This window comes from Mus caroli, chromosome 5 (assembly GCF_900094665.2).
Source record: "Mus caroli chromosome 5, CAROLI_EIJ_v1.1, whole genome shotgun sequence".
Taxonomy (NCBI): Eukaryota; Metazoa; Chordata; class Mammalia; order Rodentia; family Muridae; genus Mus; species Mus caroli.
In genome coordinates, this window is record NC_034574.1 from 144,311,696 (window position 1) to 144,331,171 (window position 19,476).

The window sequence follows — 19,476 nt, forward strand, 5'->3', positions numbered from 1 at the left end:
CTGGCTGTCCTGGAACTCACTTTGTAGACCAGGCTGGCCTTGAACTCAGAAATCCACCTGCCTCTGCCTCCCAAGTGCTGGGATTAAAGGCATGCGTCACCACACCCGGCTTCACAGATATATTTTTATTCCTATGTTTCATCGAAAAAGAATGTTTAGATGTCTGGGGAGGGAGTTGGCATTTTTATATAGTAGATATATGCTAATCTAACTGAATCATTTTAAGATGTGAAGATTACCTGAAGGATTAGAAATTTAGACTCATGATACTCCAGAAAAGATAATTAGTTCTGTTGAGGAGTAAGTGCTCTGAAATTGGAAGTCTAAGGGCACTTGAACCTTTGTGTGGACTTTTGTCCTTATTTCCATAGTGCTGTGTGCTACGGTTACTTTAATAGGGGTGTAGTTGTTGGCACATGCTCTGTTTCTAGCACTGGAATCTGGACCTCTGCCTCTGCTTTTACCCTGCAACTGAAAAGTAGCAGCAGAAGTTTATGTTTTATACATGATAAGCAGACTCATACAGAGCTTAATGTGGCAGCCAGGCAGTAGTAAGAGAACCAGGATTTGAGTCAGTGCTGCTTGCTTATAGCATCCAGTCTTTTAACTACACATAGCCATATGTATTACTACTGTTTACTACGTTGGGAATCTTTTTCAGAAATTGGATGCGTTCTCAAATTTCTGGTTTAGTTGAGATTAGTTGTCCATCCTTTTTCTATGGTACAATTGATGGCCCATTAGACTGAAGTGTGATTGATATGTGTCCTCTTGGAACACGTTATTTGCAAATCCCAGTAAAATCTGGCTTTGACCTAATACCACTTAGGAGTAAATTAAAAAACATACTTTAAAATAAGAATTCAGACGTAGCACTCAGAAATCCTTCTTGGAAGAACTTAGGAATTTGAGTCTGTATACTTATTTTTATTTTATGAGAAAGGCAGGTACAGAAGGAAAGAATCACGTTCAAGAAACAACAAAAGCATGAGAGATTTCTGTAAGTGTGAATAGCTGAGGATTTGGGGCAAGCATTTGGCTTTAGAAGGCAGTAGAAGCATGTAGGCTGGTACTTAAGCAGCATACTCACTACAATCATGTGCAGGCTTGCAAGTGTCCTGGAACCCTCCCCTGCACAGCAGGACGGTCTTCAGGACCTTTCTTCACAGCCCACTGTTGGGGTTGGTTGATGCTGTTCCTTTATGGGAGGGAACTTAGTGTTACTATATAACACATACGAGAATAGGTAATAAACATTAAAGTATATAAATGTCTTTTAGTCATAAGTGTACCCAGGCAGAAATGTTGACTGATATATTTGTCAGGTATACATATAAAAAGAAGTTTAAATTAATCCCTACAAAAAATATATAGCTTCTAAATTCAAGGAATGAAAGACAATTTTTGGCATGTTTAATGTCAGAAATAGAAACGAAAGGAAGAAAATAACTCTAAGTAAAAAGAAGAGATTACAAATAGTAGCCCTAATGCTTAACACAAACTACCTTTCCTTAAATTTCAGTATATTTGATGGAATTTAAAAATAAAGCACTTGCCAGGCTGTGGTTGCACTTACCTTTAACCCCAGACCTGCGGAGGCAGAGCAGGCAGGATCTATGAGTTTGTGGGCAGCCTGGGCTTAAAAGCCAGTCCATGACAGGTACACAGACTAACCTTGTCTCAAAACAAAACAAAACAAACAACAACAAAAAACAAAACAAGATTAAAAAAGGAAGGACTTATTTTTAAGAGATGTACTGTGAAATAATACCATTGAAAACAAACTCCGATTTCAACTAGTGTATAGGGTTTTGTTTTTATGAAAATGGTTCATGAATGATATTTAACTGTTTCAAGGTGACATATTTAAGGTAGGTATCATTTTAAAGTATTGCCACTGACTGTGAAATTAGCTGATTGTCTGTATTAGCTAGTTTGTGGAACTTAATTTATGCATATTTCTGTTTTCCCCAAAGTCTTTTTTCTTGTGTGTGATAACAACAAAAGCCACATACATGTGAGCGATAAGACCTGGTGACAGTTCACATCTTCTGAGTGTGTTGATAAAACCTGGGGATGGTTCACATCCTCTGAGTGTGGTGCCCAGTTCTTTTACCCGTCTGTTTTCCTTATTTATTACAAACAGCTTTAAGGTATCATACGTGTGTTTGTGTATGGATGTTTCTTGCAATCATTTATGTTTGCACATTACACAAGTAGGATTATTTTATATAGGTATGTATATAGTCTTCAGTGACATTTTTATTCTTGTTTTGCTTTGAGCCAGAGTCTTCTGTTGTAGCTTTGGCAGGCCTGGAACTCCTAGAGCTCTGCCTGCCTGCCTCGTTCTTCTGAGTGCCTGGATTAATTTTCACCCTGTTGCCTTGTGTGTGCCCCTTCCACTATCATTGAACTTCCCATCAAGACAATAAATATAGGCTTTTGCTATTTAATATTTTGATTAAAATTCTTAATAGAATTTCTTTTTAATTTATTGTAATAGAAAACCTTAGTCAATGAGGGCCTTTTTTTTTTTTTTTTTAAATTTCAACTATGGCCATAGTTTATAATGGCTTTAGATTTTGGGAGATTTCATATTTAAGTGATAAATATACTAGATTACACAGTTTTATCTGTTTTAACTTATGACAAGTTTCAACATGTGGATCTTTCAGAAGTTGTAAATTATGAGTTTTCTAGGAAATGGAGTATGTTTGACTTTGGATTTCAGAAATAATTTTACCAGACTGTTTCCCTGAAAGTTATTGTTTTATTTATGCAACATATACTTTGTTTTAGATTTTCAGAGTTCTCTGGCGAGTACCATTTTGTTTTTAGTTAGTCTGTGAATTTACATTCATTACTAATGCCATTGAAACTCTGTGAAACTTTCACACTTGAAAAATAGTAAAATGACACTATTTAAAATGTAAAATGTCCAATGCTGGAAAATGTCCTAATACTCTTACTGTTACTGTTAGCAAGTTACCAAGTTTAAACTAGATTGTATCAGTTTTTAAAATAAATTCTAGTGGCATTTCAAAACCTAGATAAAGAGGAGAATTAAAATATTGAAGAGTTGTCATTTCTGTCCCTGGGCAAGCTTGTTTTATACAAGTCTGCATTTTGTCTCTGTTTGCTGTCAGTGTCTCTCGTGTGTGTGGGGGCTCAGGAGCTGGCTCTGTCAGTGAAGTGCTTACAGTTCTGTCCGCTCGCTTTGCAGTTCTGAGGGTCTGAGTTTAGGTTCCCGACCCATGTATAAAGCCTGGTGCATAGCACAGCAGAGGTGTGAATGAGAGACTGAGGATTTCTGGAGCCTGCTGTTAGCTTCCATAGTTTACTCGGGAGATGTTCTAGGCCAGAGAGAGACCCAGGCTCAGACAAGTGAAGGAAGGAAGGTGTCTGAGGAGTGACCCTTGATGACTTTTTCTGACATCCATGTATGTGGATACCCTACATACATGCACACAAAGTAAACTGATAAAAAATACTTTCTAATAAAATTTCTGTAGAAATATGTGGTGCTGAAGTTCCGTAACATTGTAATTACTAGGAAGACGTGCTCCCAACAGTAGATAATTTCATTTTAAACTTTATACATAGTGGGATAAATATACTACAAACAGTTATTTTCTTATGCTTCTCTTAGATATCTTCTTACACATTACAAGATACTACTTTGTCAGTTCATCCTTTATTTCTGAGGGTCATAGTCTGGTGTCAGAATTTTGCTTACCTTACATATATGCTCCATTTTATCTTTTTATACAAAACCAAACGCAGCAACACAAATCCCTGCCTAATGGCTGCTGTCATTACATTTGAGTCTTTGCTTCTGGGATGCCAGTTATTTAATCTGTGGATTTTACTTCATTTTTCCTGTTTTGTTTTTCTCCTTCCATCCTGTTTTATTATAATTAGATAGCTGGAATATTCTGAAAGGACATTTAGCCTATTTGTATGTTCTTGTGTTTTTCAGAGCATTGAATGAAATGTGGAAATGTCAAAATCTACTCCGACATCAAGTAAAGGATTTACTTGATTTAATTAAACAACCAAAAGTAAGTTAAAGTTTAAAGATTTTAGATAGTTTGTATTACAATTATTACCAATTATAGCTTAATATCTCTATTACTTTGCTTAGAATTAATATTCTGGTAATTTTATGGTATTTGTGGTGTTACTCTGTGTGTCTATAACCTTGAGAACAGTCTGAGGTGTTTTTCTCAGTACTGTCTAGGTTTTGGTTGTTTTGTTTTGAGATAGTGTCTCTGAACTGGAAATTGCCAGCACTAGAACTAACATTGTGTGCCATGATGCCTACCTTGTTATGTGGGTGGGCTCTAAGAATCAAATTCAGGTTCTGGTGCTTGCACAACAAGCAGTTTGCTAACTGAATTATCTTATCAGCCACTGAAATTGTGGTATTCGTCCAATAAATACTTATTTTATTTGGGGGCATTTAGAATTTTAAGTACCTTGCCTTTCTGAAAATGGTGCCTGTGAAATATATTTATCTAAAAAAAAATTATCTGGTCATTTTGAATTACATTCAAGGAAAACAAATTGAGTTATTTTTTATTGTATTACCAGCTCAAAGTTGTGGCCTTTGACCTTCTTCCATCACATGCACCTCCTGTGTGTAGGATGAAGGCAGATAGCACAGTGTTGTTTCATCCAGGAGAAAACGTGCAAAGGGTCTCTGATGTAGCAGAGATTGTCTTAGTAATTTATTGTGACTCAGTTTTTTTTTTTTTAAACCTTTGTAATGTGAAAAATTTAAAAACCAAGGCCTTTTGTACCATCTGTTTGCATAGTTCAAGTTTATATTTGCAAGGGTTTTCATTTTGTTTTACCTTTTTTTGTTTTGTTTCATTTGGTTTATTTGTTTTTCAAGACAAGGTTACTTTTTTAATATATAGTATAGAATAGAGTTCATTTAGGACTTAGGGAGGGGAGTTGAGGTAACAGAGAGGGGGGGGGAGGGAGGGTCAAGGGTAAGGGAGTAGGAGGAAGAAGAGAGAGCAAGGATAAGAGCAAGACAAGGTTTCAGCAAGGGCAAGGGCAAGACACGGTGTCTTTGTGTAACTGTGACTGTCCTGGAACTCACTTTGTAGATCAGTGTGGCCTTGAACTTTGTGATCTACCTACTTCTGCCTCCTGAGTCCTGGGATCAAAGGTGTGGGCCACCCTCCTCACTGCCCACCTCCTTGGCCCTTTTTATATTTGAGACAGGGTCTCATTATGTAGTCCTTACTGGCCTGAAACTCAACAAGTAAGTTGGTCTAGCTTGGAACTCACAGATAGCTTCCTACTTCAGCTTGAGTGCTGGGATTAAAGGCATACATAACCATGCCTAGCACCTTTTTATTTTCATTGACCATCTCAAACCTGATGGGACCTGTTTTCCTCAATAGTAGACATGTAAACATTACTTCAGTGGCTTTTGCTGTCAGTAGGCATGGGTTCAGTGTTACCATGCTGGAAGTCAGCATGCTGTGCTAGAAGCAGCTGGAAGTGCTTCTCTTTTTTACCCAGTTTTTTATTATTTTACCTTGGAGGGGGAGGTGCAAAGTGCAAAAGTGTGAGTGAGATAAGGCATGTTCTTTATTCACATGGATAACATTAGTCTTGGTTTTAGGAACTATTGAAGTCATAGTAGGGTCTAGGCAGTATGTTAGGAGCTTAGATCCAGTGCTGAGTCACCTGTGGGAGATCACAAGCACACATGCCTGCTTTTGAGACTCTCACTATGGAGCTGTTCTTTCTTGCCTATTGATAGGAACTTAACATGGTCACATGGCTTCTGTACTTTTAACTCCACCCATTTATCTAGGATTTAAAATAACTAAAGAAAGATACAGCCGTGGCCTGGAGAGTTGTTGAAGATGCCTGTGTATTCTTCTTAGTGAATTTTAATTGTGCATTTTTTGTATGTGATTTGCAGACAGATGCCAGTGTCAAGGCCATATTTTCTAAAGTGATGGTTATCACAAGTAAGTGTTTTAAGTCTTTATAAAACTTAAGAGTTAATTGAGTTAATCTGAGAAATTATTACTGTTTTTGCTTGCTATACAATAGACAACTCACTTTCTTTTCTCCCTGCTTTCTATTTTTTCTGTGTGCTATCCAGATTTTAAAATTTTCTTCATTACATAAGAAAACCTTGAGAAAGAATTTCATATGTGTGTTATTTTTGAGAACTAAGTCATTACACAGGCTTAGTTGTAAACATTAAGTCTGCATTGTTGTTTCCTTCGCTGATGTCAGTCTCTGACATATATGAGTTGTATACAGATGATCCTATATACAGCTTGTTGACAGGAGAACCGGGAGCACCTGCTGGAGTGGGTGTACTGCACTTCACATGGCAATAAAGAGGAGGTCGTAGGCTGAGCTAAATACTGCAGCTGCTTTAGAGTGAACACCAAGGTACTGAAGAGAACAGTAACTTAGTGACTGTTACTTGGCGCTCTCCTGAATTCCACTTTGAAGAGAGCATTCAGAACTAAGGTGCCGCTGAGACTCAGGTAGTAGAGCCGTCTCAGCCAGCCCTTCCTGGGAGCTCTTTAGTTTGTAGTCTGGTCCTCTGCAGTTGGCTGTGGACACTGACACTGTCCTCTTGAGCACCTCATTCTCTGTTGTCTTCTTCTCTTCTCTTCTCTTCTCTTCTCTTCTCTTCTCTTCTCTTCTCTTCTCTTCTCTTCTCTTCTCTTCTCTTCTCTTCTCTTCAAGATTTATTTATTTATTATATGTGAGTACACTGTAGCTGTCTTCAGACACATCAAAAGAGGGCATCCGATCTCATTACAGATGGTTGTCAGCCACCATGTGGTTGCTGGGATTTGAACTTGGGACCTTCGGAAGAGCAGTCAGTGCCCTTAACCGCTGAGCCATCTCTCCAGCCCCCCCCCCTTTTTAATACTCACTTCTAGAAAATACAATCTTTTCTAGATTCTGTTTCCAGAGATGCTAGTATCTTGCAGATGTTGCTAATGTAGAGAAAAGGATTCCTATGCATATATAAGATGCTGAATTTGGGGTTTTTTGGTGGTGTTTTCTCTTTTCCTTCTTCCATCTTATCATCCTTTATTTTTCTAAACAATAGGCCTTAATATGATGCCTATCCCAGTAAAGGGGCTCTTACATTATAGATACTATTAAGTCCTCAATACTGTTAAATTCCAGTGAATTATTAGTAATTTTTGGAACATAATTTATAAAGTTCTACATTAGAACTTTTAACAGCTTGTTCCCAATAATTTTCTGCTTATATTTTATTTTTTAAAAATTATTCTACAGATACTCATCTTTTATAAGTCATCATGTTTATTTTTGAGACAGACTCTAGCCACTTTATAGACCAGGCTGGCCTTGAACTCAGAGATTCACCTGCCACTGGCTTCCAAGTGTAGGTCACCAAACTAGGCCTCTTTTATGCTAGGTTTTTTTTTTCTTGTATATAGAGACATGAAAGGGCCATATAGCAAATATTGTGTATAATTAGTACAGGACAGTATTCTTACTACAGGCAGTGATCATTTTTGCTGAGACTTAAGGACTTCTCAGACTTAAGGATTTTAGAGACTTGTAAATTTTCTGTGTTCTGTGTTACATTTAAGATAGGTATAATTTCTTTTATTAATTATGTTAGTCTAGTTTTTTTCTGAGCAATTTAATTGCCAGGAAAACCAGAACCCATTAAGATGACCACTTTTTTAGCTCCTCTAAGAGCTGTGATGCACACAATAGAGGAGTGCTGTGGTGAATTCTGCAGAATGATGCTTTCTTGCGAATAGTGACTTATGTAGCAGTCACCAGGGATGACATGCTCCATGACTCTCGGCACCACATGCTGCATGTCCCTGTAGATAATCTGGGGATTGTTTTAACAGTGCACAAGGAGACATAGGGGAATGGGACAAGCTGACTCTCCTAGGGACTTTTGTAGCAAAGCGCGAGGAACATTTAAGGATCAGGAAGGCACAGCTGTCAGATGCTGTCAGGAGCTCTTTAGAAAGGCTCCACCTTTCCTGTGGCCATCTCTTAACCCTGATGCTTTTTCCTATTTTGTCTGAAGTGGATTTTCTTACAGTATTGATGGTGATTCACAATTTGTTAAACAATTTGTAGATAAGGTTTATTAATTAGAAATACAAAATAGGATGTATTTTTTTATCAGTTTGAGAAATTATGAAACTTTATTTTATTTTAAGGAAATTTGCCAGATCCTGGTAAGGCCCAAGACTTCATGAAGAAGTTCACACAAGTGTTGGAAGATGATGAGAAAATACGGAAACAGCTGGAAGCCCTTGTTAGTCCCACATGCTCCTGCAAGCAGGCTGAAGGCTGTGTGGTAAGGGAACAGCAGGGCGAGACCCTGTGTGGACACCCATGTGTGGACATGCATAGAACTCTTTCAGCACATCTACCTCATTTTTATGTTATTTCAATTTACAAAATGTTAAATAAATAACAATTCAGATAAATTATAATCCGTCTGCAAAGAGAGTTTCCATTAATATTGTATTTCCTTTCAAAATGAAATTATCCTATGAAGAATTTTACACATTCCATTTCCATTCATTTTTTATAGTGTTCAATTTCATAGCATGCCATTCATCTGTGCTCTGTAGCGTGGTGAGTACTAACTTTCCCAGGTCACTTTCACACTCCTCCCTCTCGTCTTTCTTTGGAGTGCGGTCTGTCTGCCCACTCTGGGCTTGAGCAAACTCCTGATGGAGCCTCCTCTGGGACTGACATGATAGTTCCATACCCATGCTTCTGACTCTGCTGTGCAGCACTTTCATAACTGAGTCTTTTTACAAGCTCTTGATTTCTGCAGATTATTATATTAATTACTTGGGGTAATGGTGCATTTTTACTGCCTTTAACATGTGTTTCTCAATCATAATCCTGTCCACTGATTGTTAAAAACAAAACAAAAGTGAAAACAAGTGAAAACAAACAAAACATAGTTCGATGTGGATTATGTGGTTAGTTACTTACTTCCTGACCACTTTTTGCTGTAAGTTTTTTTTAATCATTTATATGTCTCTTGTGAGTTGAATGTTTAAAATCTTTGCCTATTTTTATAGAGTAATTGTTTTCATTTGCAGCTAGTTGGTTTGTAACATGTCATGTTAATTGGCAATTAATTTTCTGTCAGCTTTCATTTGTTTGTGATGTCCTTTTTTAATATCATGATTTCAATTTTTACCTAGCTATTGATAAAATATTTGCCTCTTGGTTATTGCTTTGGGTGCCTTTATCATAAAATTCCATTCCATTGCAAGTTGCAATGGTCAGTGTTAATTATCAGCTTGATCTATCAGGTAGATTCGGAACATGTCTGTGAGGAGATATCTGATTAGATTAATTGAAGTAGGAAGACCTACCCACTGTGGGCAGCACCATTCCCTAGTCAGGGCATCCTGACTGTATGTATGGAGACAGAACTGAGCTACTGTGCATGCATTCATTGTTCTCAGTTCCTGATTATGGTGTGATACGACTAGCTCTCTCAAGCTCAGCTGTGTCCTCTCTGATGTGACAGACTATATAACTTGGGAACTGTTAGCCCAGATATATCTCCCTCCCTTAGTTGCTCTTGTCAGGGTATTTTATAATTACAACAGGAAAAGACACTAAGATATATTAGAAATATTTATGTTAGGTCTTTCTTTCTTTCTTTCTTTCTTTCTTTCTTTCTTTCTTTCTTTCTTTCTCTCTCTCTCTCTCTCTCTCCCTTTCTTTCTTCCTTCCTCTCTCTCTCTCCCTTCCTTTCTCTCTCCCTTCCTTTCTCTCTCCCTTCCTTTCTCTCTCTCTCTCTCTCTTTCTTTCTTTCTTTCTTTCTTCTTTCTAAAACTCATCCATCTCCTGAGATACATTTTAGAAAAAAGATGATTCTTGGTTCTTTCCCAGGGAAGCTGAATGAGAGTCTTCAGAATGAAGTCTAAGAATTTAGTTTCTTAACAGTTCTCTTTGGTAATATTGCTTGCTGAAGTTTGTCTTTTCGATTCTGGTTTTACTCTTACATTGGTATTCTTTTGGATTATTTTTTGATGTATGACATGACATCAGAGTCTAACCTTGCTTTTACTCAAAATAGTCATTCAGGTTCTTTTTCTATATTGCATAATGTGAATCTTATTTTCTTGGAATATTAATAATGATGTACATCTTATTTACTTGGAATGTACTCAATTCTTAATCTAGTTGTTGTTTTTGTTTTTTAAACTTAGCTATAGAATTGTATTTTTCAGCATTAGAATTACAGAATATTATGAGTTCTTAACATTTTAAGATAATGATATGTTTAAATATATTTTTATAATAATTTACAAATCTACATTTCAGCGTGAAATAACTAAGAAGTTGGGCAACCCTAAGCAGCCTACAAATCCTTTCTTGGAAATGATCAAGTTTCTCTTGGAGAGGATAGCTCCTGTACACATAGATACTGAATCCATCAGGTATCTGTACTTAAAAATATTAAACTTCCTCAGTGTTTCCCAGTCATGCACAATCACAAGTCACCAAGTCAGCTGCTTATCTGTATTTATATGTTCAGTCATCTAGACTCTATATTTGTGTGTGTAACTTGTATTCATTCCTATTCAGTTGGCTAGCTTTTCTTCTTTCTCACTTTACTTTCACTTTATTACTTCAGAGAATCCAAAAGGCTATCTCTGGGTGGTACTATTTTATCTAGGAAGGAAGCTAAGATTTTGCTTTTATTCAAATGGGAGAAAGAATATCATAGGCATTGAAATTATAAGTCAGAGTAACTGTATAGAGATACCTGGGGTGTTTTGAAGCTGACTTCTATCTGTTACATTATAGTATAAAGAGGTGTGAGTGCTGTGTGCCTGGGATTAGATGTGGACTGCTATTAACACTGAGTGCTGTGTGCCCGGGATTAGATGTGGACTTCTATTAACACTGAGCTTTGGGCTCTGGTTTACTCTTTTATCCTTTTGGAACCATGGATTGAGGAGGGAGATGACTTTAGCCTTTGTTGTTGTGTCTCTGAATAGATGCTAGTAGGATGGGAGAGAAAGAACATACTTGAGGAAAGTGTAGAAAGAGTGCCCTGGAAGGAGTTGGAATACAAGGTTTCAAGTCCACATAATGAATCCTGATTTCTTGAAGAGAATAAAAAGGGTCTTCTCTACTCCCCCACCCCTTTTAGAAGTAAATAACATGTAATTAGTATTTGGACATGGCAAGACATTTTTTACTTTTTCCCTTCCTTTCGTTTCTCTCCTTTCTGGATGTCTTGTATAACCCAGTTGTCCTTGGACTCATCATGTACGTGGCTGAGGATGACCTTGAACGTCTCATCCTCCTGCTTTTATTCTCCAGCTGCTGGGATTATTGGAATAAGCCACCACCACACCTGGCTAGATCCTTTTGGTTTTTGTTATCAAGTAACATTGAGTTTGAAATGAAATTATGAGAATTGACTGCTATTCTGAAATTGAATAGAAAATGAAAAATAATATGGACAGATATGGAAACCTTTTTATATTCTGGAAATTAGAAAAGTGTAAAAGCTCAGGTTGTTTCAGGTTTCTGAAACTTAAAAACCGTGAACGTTTTTACAAGTGGGGTACATGCTGTGAGCTGACAGACTGAGGACCGAGCAGCCCTTTGGTTTCAGGAACTTAAAGTTATCCAGAAGGTTTATGAGAACATAAAGAGCAACAAGAAGTAGCAGTTTCTGCTTATATTAAATCTGGAAGAATTTTAATGTTTCACTTGGTAACTTTATGGAATGAGAAATGCCCTACAAGTTCAGTACAATGGCAGGTGTTAAATTAGACTCAGGAAGTGGCTGCAGAGCCTTCAGAGAGATGCTATGCTAGGCCCTCAGGCAGGCTGTCTGTCTGGACAGTGTCTTTCGGTCTCTGCATTTTATAGATGGGTGAATGGTGATACCTTTAAGGTTTTTCTTTTTCTTTTTTTTTTTTTTTAATTATAACTGATAGATATTTAAATAAGAAAAAAATTCACCAAACATTTTTTGGCTAATTGTATTTCTTTGGGGGAATTCTTTTATTTTTCTATGGATACCTCAGAGGAACATTTTTGGTTTTTTGTTAATTGATTACAAGAATGATAAGGCTAGGGCTGGTGAGATGGCTCAGCAGGTAAGAGCACTGACTGCTTTTCCAAAGGTCCTGAGTTCAAATCCCAGCAACCACATGGAAGCTCATAACCACCTGTAATGAGATCTGATGCCCTCTTCTGGTGTGTCTGAAGTCAGCTACAGTGTACTTACGTATAATAATAAATAAATCTTTGGGCCGGAGCAAGCAGAGACTGAGTGGGGTCGACTGGAGCAAGCAGAGGTCCTAAAATTCAGTTCCTAACAACCGCATGAAGGCTCTCAGCCATATGTACAGCTACAGTGTACACACGTACATAAAATAAAAAGATAAATCTTTAAAAAAGATAAGGCTCTGATCCCAATGTTTTATTCTAAGTCTATTAATAAATAGTAAATTGGGGCTGGTGAGATGGCGCAGTGGGTAAGAGCACTGACTGCTCTTTCGAAGGTCATGAGTTCAAATCCCAGCAACCACATGGTGGCTCACAACCATAATGAGATCTGATGCCCTCTTCTCATGTGTCTGAAGACAGCTACAGTGTACTTATGTATAATAATAAATAAATCTTTTTAAAAAATAAATTGTAAATTATGTAAGTATTTTTGGTTTTTTATCTCTTTTGTTTTCTACATTTTCATCTGTAATTGGTCTGTAGTTTAATGGAGGCATCAGGATTCTTCTGTTTTTATTGTACATGATAGTTGGTTGAATTAATCATTTATTGAAAAGTTGAACGGTTTTTTTTGAAGTGTTTCCTCATTGTTGGGCAAATTCTTGTGTTTTGCATGGACCCATGTTGATTTTCCTGAGCTCTTCCTGGCAGATGTGTCTCAACAGAGGAAGCCTTTTGCTCCTCCTCATGCTGATTGGCCGCAGGCAAGCATTGGTCTTCCAGGTGGACAGGAGTGTTTGTGGGTTCAGACTTTCTCTTCCCCAAGGACACGAGGATTCTGTCAGCAACCTGTATTCCTAGATATCTTCTATATTTTGGCTTCTCAGTATAAATACCCTCTGTGCATTTTAGCTGATTTTTGCTGATAGAGAAAATCACTTATTCTGAGAGCTTTGTTTGTATTACCTCACTCATTTATTTTTTTATTTTTGGTTAATTTCTTAGGTTAACATACAGCGTGTGTTTCTTTACATACAATCTACTTGTCATTTGTTCCACACTGAAAACTGAAGCAGATTTAAAAGTAGTTTGCCAGTTGTTTGTTTTTCTGGCAAATGCTTTCCTTGAGGGTGTGTGCATGATTTGCTCATATTCCTCTGTCTATTTTCTGTCTGTCATTCTGTCTCTGACTTTCTTTTTAGATGATACTCTTAATGTGTGTATGTTTACTTTCTTGTGGCCTTTCTACCATTATTATGGAAGAAAACAATAGTTAAATTTTTAAATTTTCTTACTTTATAGAAGAATCGTGGTACTGTTGGCAGTATGATTCAGGTTGGAGATTTTTATTTGGGTAGTTGAAGGTATGAAACAAGGGAAAAGTCACTTTATGGAAACTTAAAAGGGAAGACTTAGGAAAACGGTACATAAGTGAAAATACTTGAGAGAAACTTTTTTAGTGTGAATATGATTGTACATGTGTATTGTGTAGAGTGGTGCATATGCAGAGATCTCCGTGTGGAGGTTAGGGCCACTTACAGGATTGGGCCTTTCCTACCTGTGTGTCCTGTGAATCATGCCCAAGTAGCCAGGCTGTGTGGCAAGGGCTGGTAAACCCTGAACCTTCTTATCTTGCCAGCTAAGAATAGACTTTGTATGTAAGAAAACTTTAAATTCTTGTTAGAGAGACAGATATACTTTGTTCCATTGTTTGATACTAAATTTGAGCATAAAATATTTTTGAAGAAACAACTCTACTAAATATTTTAAGGAACATTGCACAAACTTTTATTTTGGTATGTTTTATATCTGTACTATTTCTTTGTTACTTGATTCTTGTAAAAAGAACAACTGTGCATTGGTGTGAATGATTGCTTTAAGTCAGTGTCAGAGCATTATTAATGTTTGTTTACAGCAAGATCAGCCTGCTTCCAAAGGTGAAAAACATTGCTAGTTTTCTCATGGTCTCTTTTACAAGGTTTTGTTGTATCTGTTACAGTTTTAGCACCAGGTCTGTGGTTTCTGACTCTCAGATCTTTGTCTGACACAGAGTGTTAGGTAGTAAATAGTTTTAGAATGCTAGACCTTCCACAGAAAAGGCACTAGTAAAGGTACAGAAGGCATTCAAAAGAGCACACCTTGGTTTCATTTGAATGGGTAAAGGAAGAGAACATACTTAGAAAAGTTACTTTGCTGTAATTTGTTTTATAATAATGCTTGGAAAACAACCATTCAGAAATACTGTGCACTGTGTAGCTATTTAGTATTTAGGTGCTGTTCTTAGATACTGCTAACGTATTATAGTTGGAAGAAACACCACTTCTGTTTTCTTATCCTTTAGTGCTCTTATCAAGCAAGTGAATAAATCAATAGATGGAACAGCAGATGATGAGGATGAGGGTGTTCCAACTGATCAAGCTATCAGAGCAGGCCTTGAGCTGCTGAAGGTAAGTACTTGTCTAAACTTAAGTGTCTGAGTAGACAACCAGGTTTTTGTGTTTGTTTTTAAAGGCCTCACTGTAGCCCTGACTGGTCTGAAACTTGGTATGTAGGTACAGATCTGCTAGACTTGCTTTCCACATTCTGACACTGGGGTCTTACACCACTTACTCCTAAGATTTGCTTCTCAAAGTTGTGTAACCTAATGAGAAGGTGTCTTAGTTTCAAAAATGTAATCAAATGGAAATTTCTTCATGTTTCAGTTTTAAGTTCTGCTATCAAACTTAATAGTAGTTTAGAGGGCTACACTGAGGACTCATTAGTGATGATAGAGGGTGCTGTTCAGAGTGAGCCTTTTGATGACTGCATGTCACCACATTGTTGACAACATAACAGTATTAACAGATTTTTTAGAAGCCTTTCATTCATAAACACCACTTTTAAAATTTCATTTTAATTAGTTTTATTTAGTTTACAACCATGCTGATTGTTTGTTTTTGTTTTTGTTGTTAAAGATAAGTATTTCTTAGTGACAAATTTTTTAAATGAGTGTTGGTTTTCAGCTGTTATTAATATGGGCTGAGAGATTGGGACATCGGTTGCCTCTGAACACTTCTTCCTGTGTAATAGAGGCACTGACAGTGTCTCATAGAGGAGTACAGCATCTCACACAGAATCTCTCAGTTCATGCCAGCTCCTAGCCAAAATAGTAAATGTGAAATAGTGACTGCTGCACTTTGGCATATCATAGCATTGCTGCTTTCTTACTGTTGGCTATGTAGAGTTTTCAAGTTTTATTCATATAAACAGTACTAAAATAACATTTGTTTGTAATGTCTTTTTCAAACCAGAGTGTCATTACTGGATCCAAGAGAACAAGGACCTTTGAATTTCTTGGAGATATATACATATAATTAAAAATTTTGTAGAAGCATTTTTTAAAAATATAAATTGTATGTTCATTATAAAGAAATTGTATATAAAAACTCTTTTCATATCATTTTATAGAGAAATTTTTCCTATATGCCATCCTCAGTATGGGAAAGTACCAATCTCTTTAATGTTTACAAATGTAATGTACTAATCTGCTAAGTACAAACAGCATTGTAATCTCTACAGTATTGTGATCAACCTTCTATATGTTAGTAATTTCTGATTTCGTTAATTTTTTTATTGTTTGTATACCGCCTGATAACTCAGTCTTTTCTTTAAAATTGTGATTTGAGTGAACTTTTAATTTTCCTTGCTTTTTAGTAGGAAATATTTGATGAATAAAGATTATTATACTTAGGTTCTAAACCGTGGTATCACAGTTAATACTACTGACAAGTAAGTAGAATGTTATTTGGTCAGGTTTTGTCAATTTGACAAGGTACCTGAAAAAGTAAATTAAGAGAAGAAGGACTTATCCTGGCTCATGATTCTCAGACTGTTGTCCAGAGTCACTTGGTTCCATTTGTTTCTGGGCCTGAGCTGAGGCAAGATTGTCATGGCAGGGGGTGTGCTATAGACTAGAGATGGTTACTTTGTAGCAGTTGAGAAGCACAGAGAAAAAAAGGGCCCAGGGTTTCTTCCTGTGCATACTCTTTCCACAAATATATACCCTTCCAAGGCAACACTTAGCTGTGAATTCATAACTCTTTTGGAGAGGTTAGAATCTTCATAATCTAATTAGTCTTCATACGCCTATCATCTTGTGTCCAGAGAGGAGCCTCTGGAGGACTGACACACTTTTAGATTGAGCTATAGTCTTTCACCTTGGCGTCTAAAGCTCGTGCTCATTTCATGTTGTAGAACATGTTTAACATTTCATTTCTATTGTTTTTAAACAATTAAACTTAAAAATCTTTGAGAATCAAAGAACATCTTTTCTGAGAATACTTGTGAAAAGTCAAAAACATATTACATGCTTTTGATGTGTACAAGGTACACCTGTCTGTTCCAAAATGGAGGAATGGGTGCATAGAAAAGAGGGGTGGGACTGAAGCAAGGTCAGATTCCAGCAAGGGAAGCATTGGATCCTGTAATTCTGCCCCAATACCATTTCTTCCATGGGACTTAGAATCATTCTTATGGGCTGGTTCTGTGCACTGCCTACAATGTTTCTTAGCAGACATTTTGTGGACTGGCATCTCCACCTTTCTATGGTCTTTAATACACTAGAACCCCGAGTTCACTCCTAGAATTGCATATCACTCTGTTGGGGCTGTCAACAGGGAATCTGATCCTGATTTGAAATCTGAATGGAAATTTCTATGACTCACAACAGTTGCAGTTTGCACGTCTGAAAAGCTAGCATTAGATGGAAGATGCCAAAGTTTGTCACCAAATCAAGCAGGCACTGGACACACTTGACTGTGGCTGCATCAGTCGTGCTGGGAAGTGATTTCTTATCTGAGTAGGACGTGCTAGAACATTCTTGCTAAAGCCTTTCAAGTGGTTTTATATTCTTATATTCTTGAGTCTGTGCCCTCAAGGCATCTTTCCTACTGTCCTGAAGCAGAGTATTTGGCTTCTTTTTGCTGATCTCTTCAGTAACCACTAATTCTTCAACCTAACTTTCTTTATAGGTAAACTGCAGATTTTACATTCGTTTTGTCTTTTTGTTCCTTATTCTTCATGTAATACCGACTAAAAGCAACCGGTAATCTTCATGCTATATTCCAAATACCAAAGTATCTTGACATTTCCCATACCAATTCTCTACCATCACTTTTAAATATAGCCTCCTGCACATTCTCAGGGCACCAACAAAACAGAGACAAGCTGCTAGACTTTACACAGTTGCCTTTCTCTAGGGCAGTTCCCAGTAGAACCTGTTACTGTCAGCCTTCTGGGTTTTATTCCCCCCCCCCATCCCCACCCCCAATCCTCCCACTGGAATCACATAGTAAACTCCAGCCAGAGAAGGCACTTGAGCCTTTTTCTAGCTGTCTTTCCCAGTTCCTCTATAAACCAGCTTCAAAGGCTTCTAAGCTACCTGATCAGAAGTTGTCATGGTGCCAGTTTTCAGTACCCGTTTTCTGTTTTAGGCAACCTGTCACATCACCATGATAAAATACCTGAGAAAACCCAAGGACTTACTTGGCTCATAGATGTAGAGATTATACCCCATGTTCACTTGTCTTTATCGTCTACCCATGATGGGGCAGAAATATCACAGAAGGCATACACAGTAGACTATAGCTGACTGTCTTATGACAGCCAGAGTAAAAGAGTTAGTCCTTCAAAGGCATGCCCCCAGTTACCTACATTTTATATTCAAACCATATGAAACTATAAACTACGTTTACTCAGATTATATTGAGTATTCAGAATGCTTTATTAGTTTCCTGAGTGATTTTTATCTTTGCCATCACATCTATCATGTATTTCTCTGAAATCTGTATTTATTTTACTCAATGTTTCACTTTCTTATTTGCATCTTTATTAATAGTGTTATTTATTAGGATTACTTACAAATCTTTGAAATAGGACTATAATGTAGTATTTTTATGCTGTTTGGTATGTTTGCATTTTGTATTTAGATTCCATTATCCCACACTTTGGATCCTGTCGTGGGGCTTAGGTTCAGTGGGTGCCTTGCTTGCTTCACAAGCATGAGGACCAGAGTTGGGATCCCAGGGTAAAAGACAGAGCAAGCGGCTCCCGGGGACTTGTGTGCCAGCCTCAGACTTTCAGATTCAATGGAAGACCCCAGAAGGTGAAGAGTTACAGAGAAAGATACCACCACATGCTCACAGACAGATGAGCACACTCATATATTTCACACACACTCACACGCACACTCACTCACTCACACGACCAAAGGGGTTTTTTTTGTTTGTTAATTTAAGTATGACCTATTATTGTGAAAGAATATATCAAGAAATGTTTGATGAGATATGTGTTTTTCTTGGGATTACTAATTTTCTACTACCTGTTTTTTGAGACTGGGTCTTACTGTGTAGACCAGGCTGGCTTCAGACTCATACCTGTCTTCTAAGTGCTGGGATCAGAGGTGTGCCCCACTAGACCCAGCTGTATTGCAGCTTTTTTGTTAGCGTTATTTTTGTTTTGTTTTTGAGATGGTCTTATGTAGCCTAGGCTGGCCTCACATTGTAGGTAGTTGAGGATAACTTTGACTTCCTAATTCCCCTATGTCTATTCCTTGACAATGGGATTATAAGCATGCACCACCAAAATTAGTTCTGTGCAATGTGGGGATCAAATACAGGGCCGTGTCTGTGTGTATGTTAGGAATGCGTTCTCCTAAGCTAGCTACATGGCCATTGCTTCGTGAAAGTCGGCTATGATCTGAGTCAAGGTTCTTCAAAATGCTGACCTTCTTGTTGCTTTCTTGATGACTTCTTTTACTGCTTTTACGGTGTTGATTTGGTTATTGTACCTTTTATGATATCATAGTATACATTTCCTAATTTATATTTTTTGAAAAAGTTAACCTAGTCTCTTGTAATGGTTATTTGGTGGGGGGGGGGGTAATATTTTGTTAAACTTCCTGTGTGTGTCCCCTTTTCTCCTACCCTTTAACCCTACCCTTAAAAAAAAAATTATCAAAGTCCAAATTATTTTGACTAGAAATATATTTAACCTTCCACACGGGAACATAGCCTAGTTAACCCTAAATTGATTTTTGACTAGTACTGTTCCTAGTATGTTCTTTACATGTGCATTGCAAACATGAAAAGATTCCCCCCCCCCCCCCCCGAGACAGGGTTTCTCTGTGTATCCCTGACTGTCCTGGAACTCACTTTGTAGACCAGACTGGCCTCGAACTCAGAAATCCGCTTGCCTCTATATGAAAAGATT

The 19,476-nt window shown here is 37.3% G+C and overlaps 1 protein-coding gene across 1 annotated transcript in view; it reads left to right on the forward strand.

Annotated features, from left to right (window-relative positions):
* The window catches only part of Pds5b (PDS5 cohesin associated factor B), a 134,939-nt gene that overhangs the window by 77,085 nt on the left and 38,378 nt on the right, over positions 1-19,476 (forward strand). Inside the window, exons 14-18 of the mRNA XM_029477822.1 lie at positions 3,922-4,061; positions 5,948-5,996; positions 8,217-8,356; positions 10,360-10,475; positions 14,570-14,675. Coding sequence (XP_029333682.1) covers positions 3,922-4,061; positions 5,948-5,996; positions 8,217-8,356; positions 10,360-10,475; positions 14,570-14,675 — 551 coding nt within the window. The remainder of the gene's footprint in view (positions 1-3,921; positions 4,062-5,947; positions 5,997-8,216; positions 8,357-10,359; positions 10,476-14,569; positions 14,676-19,476) is intronic.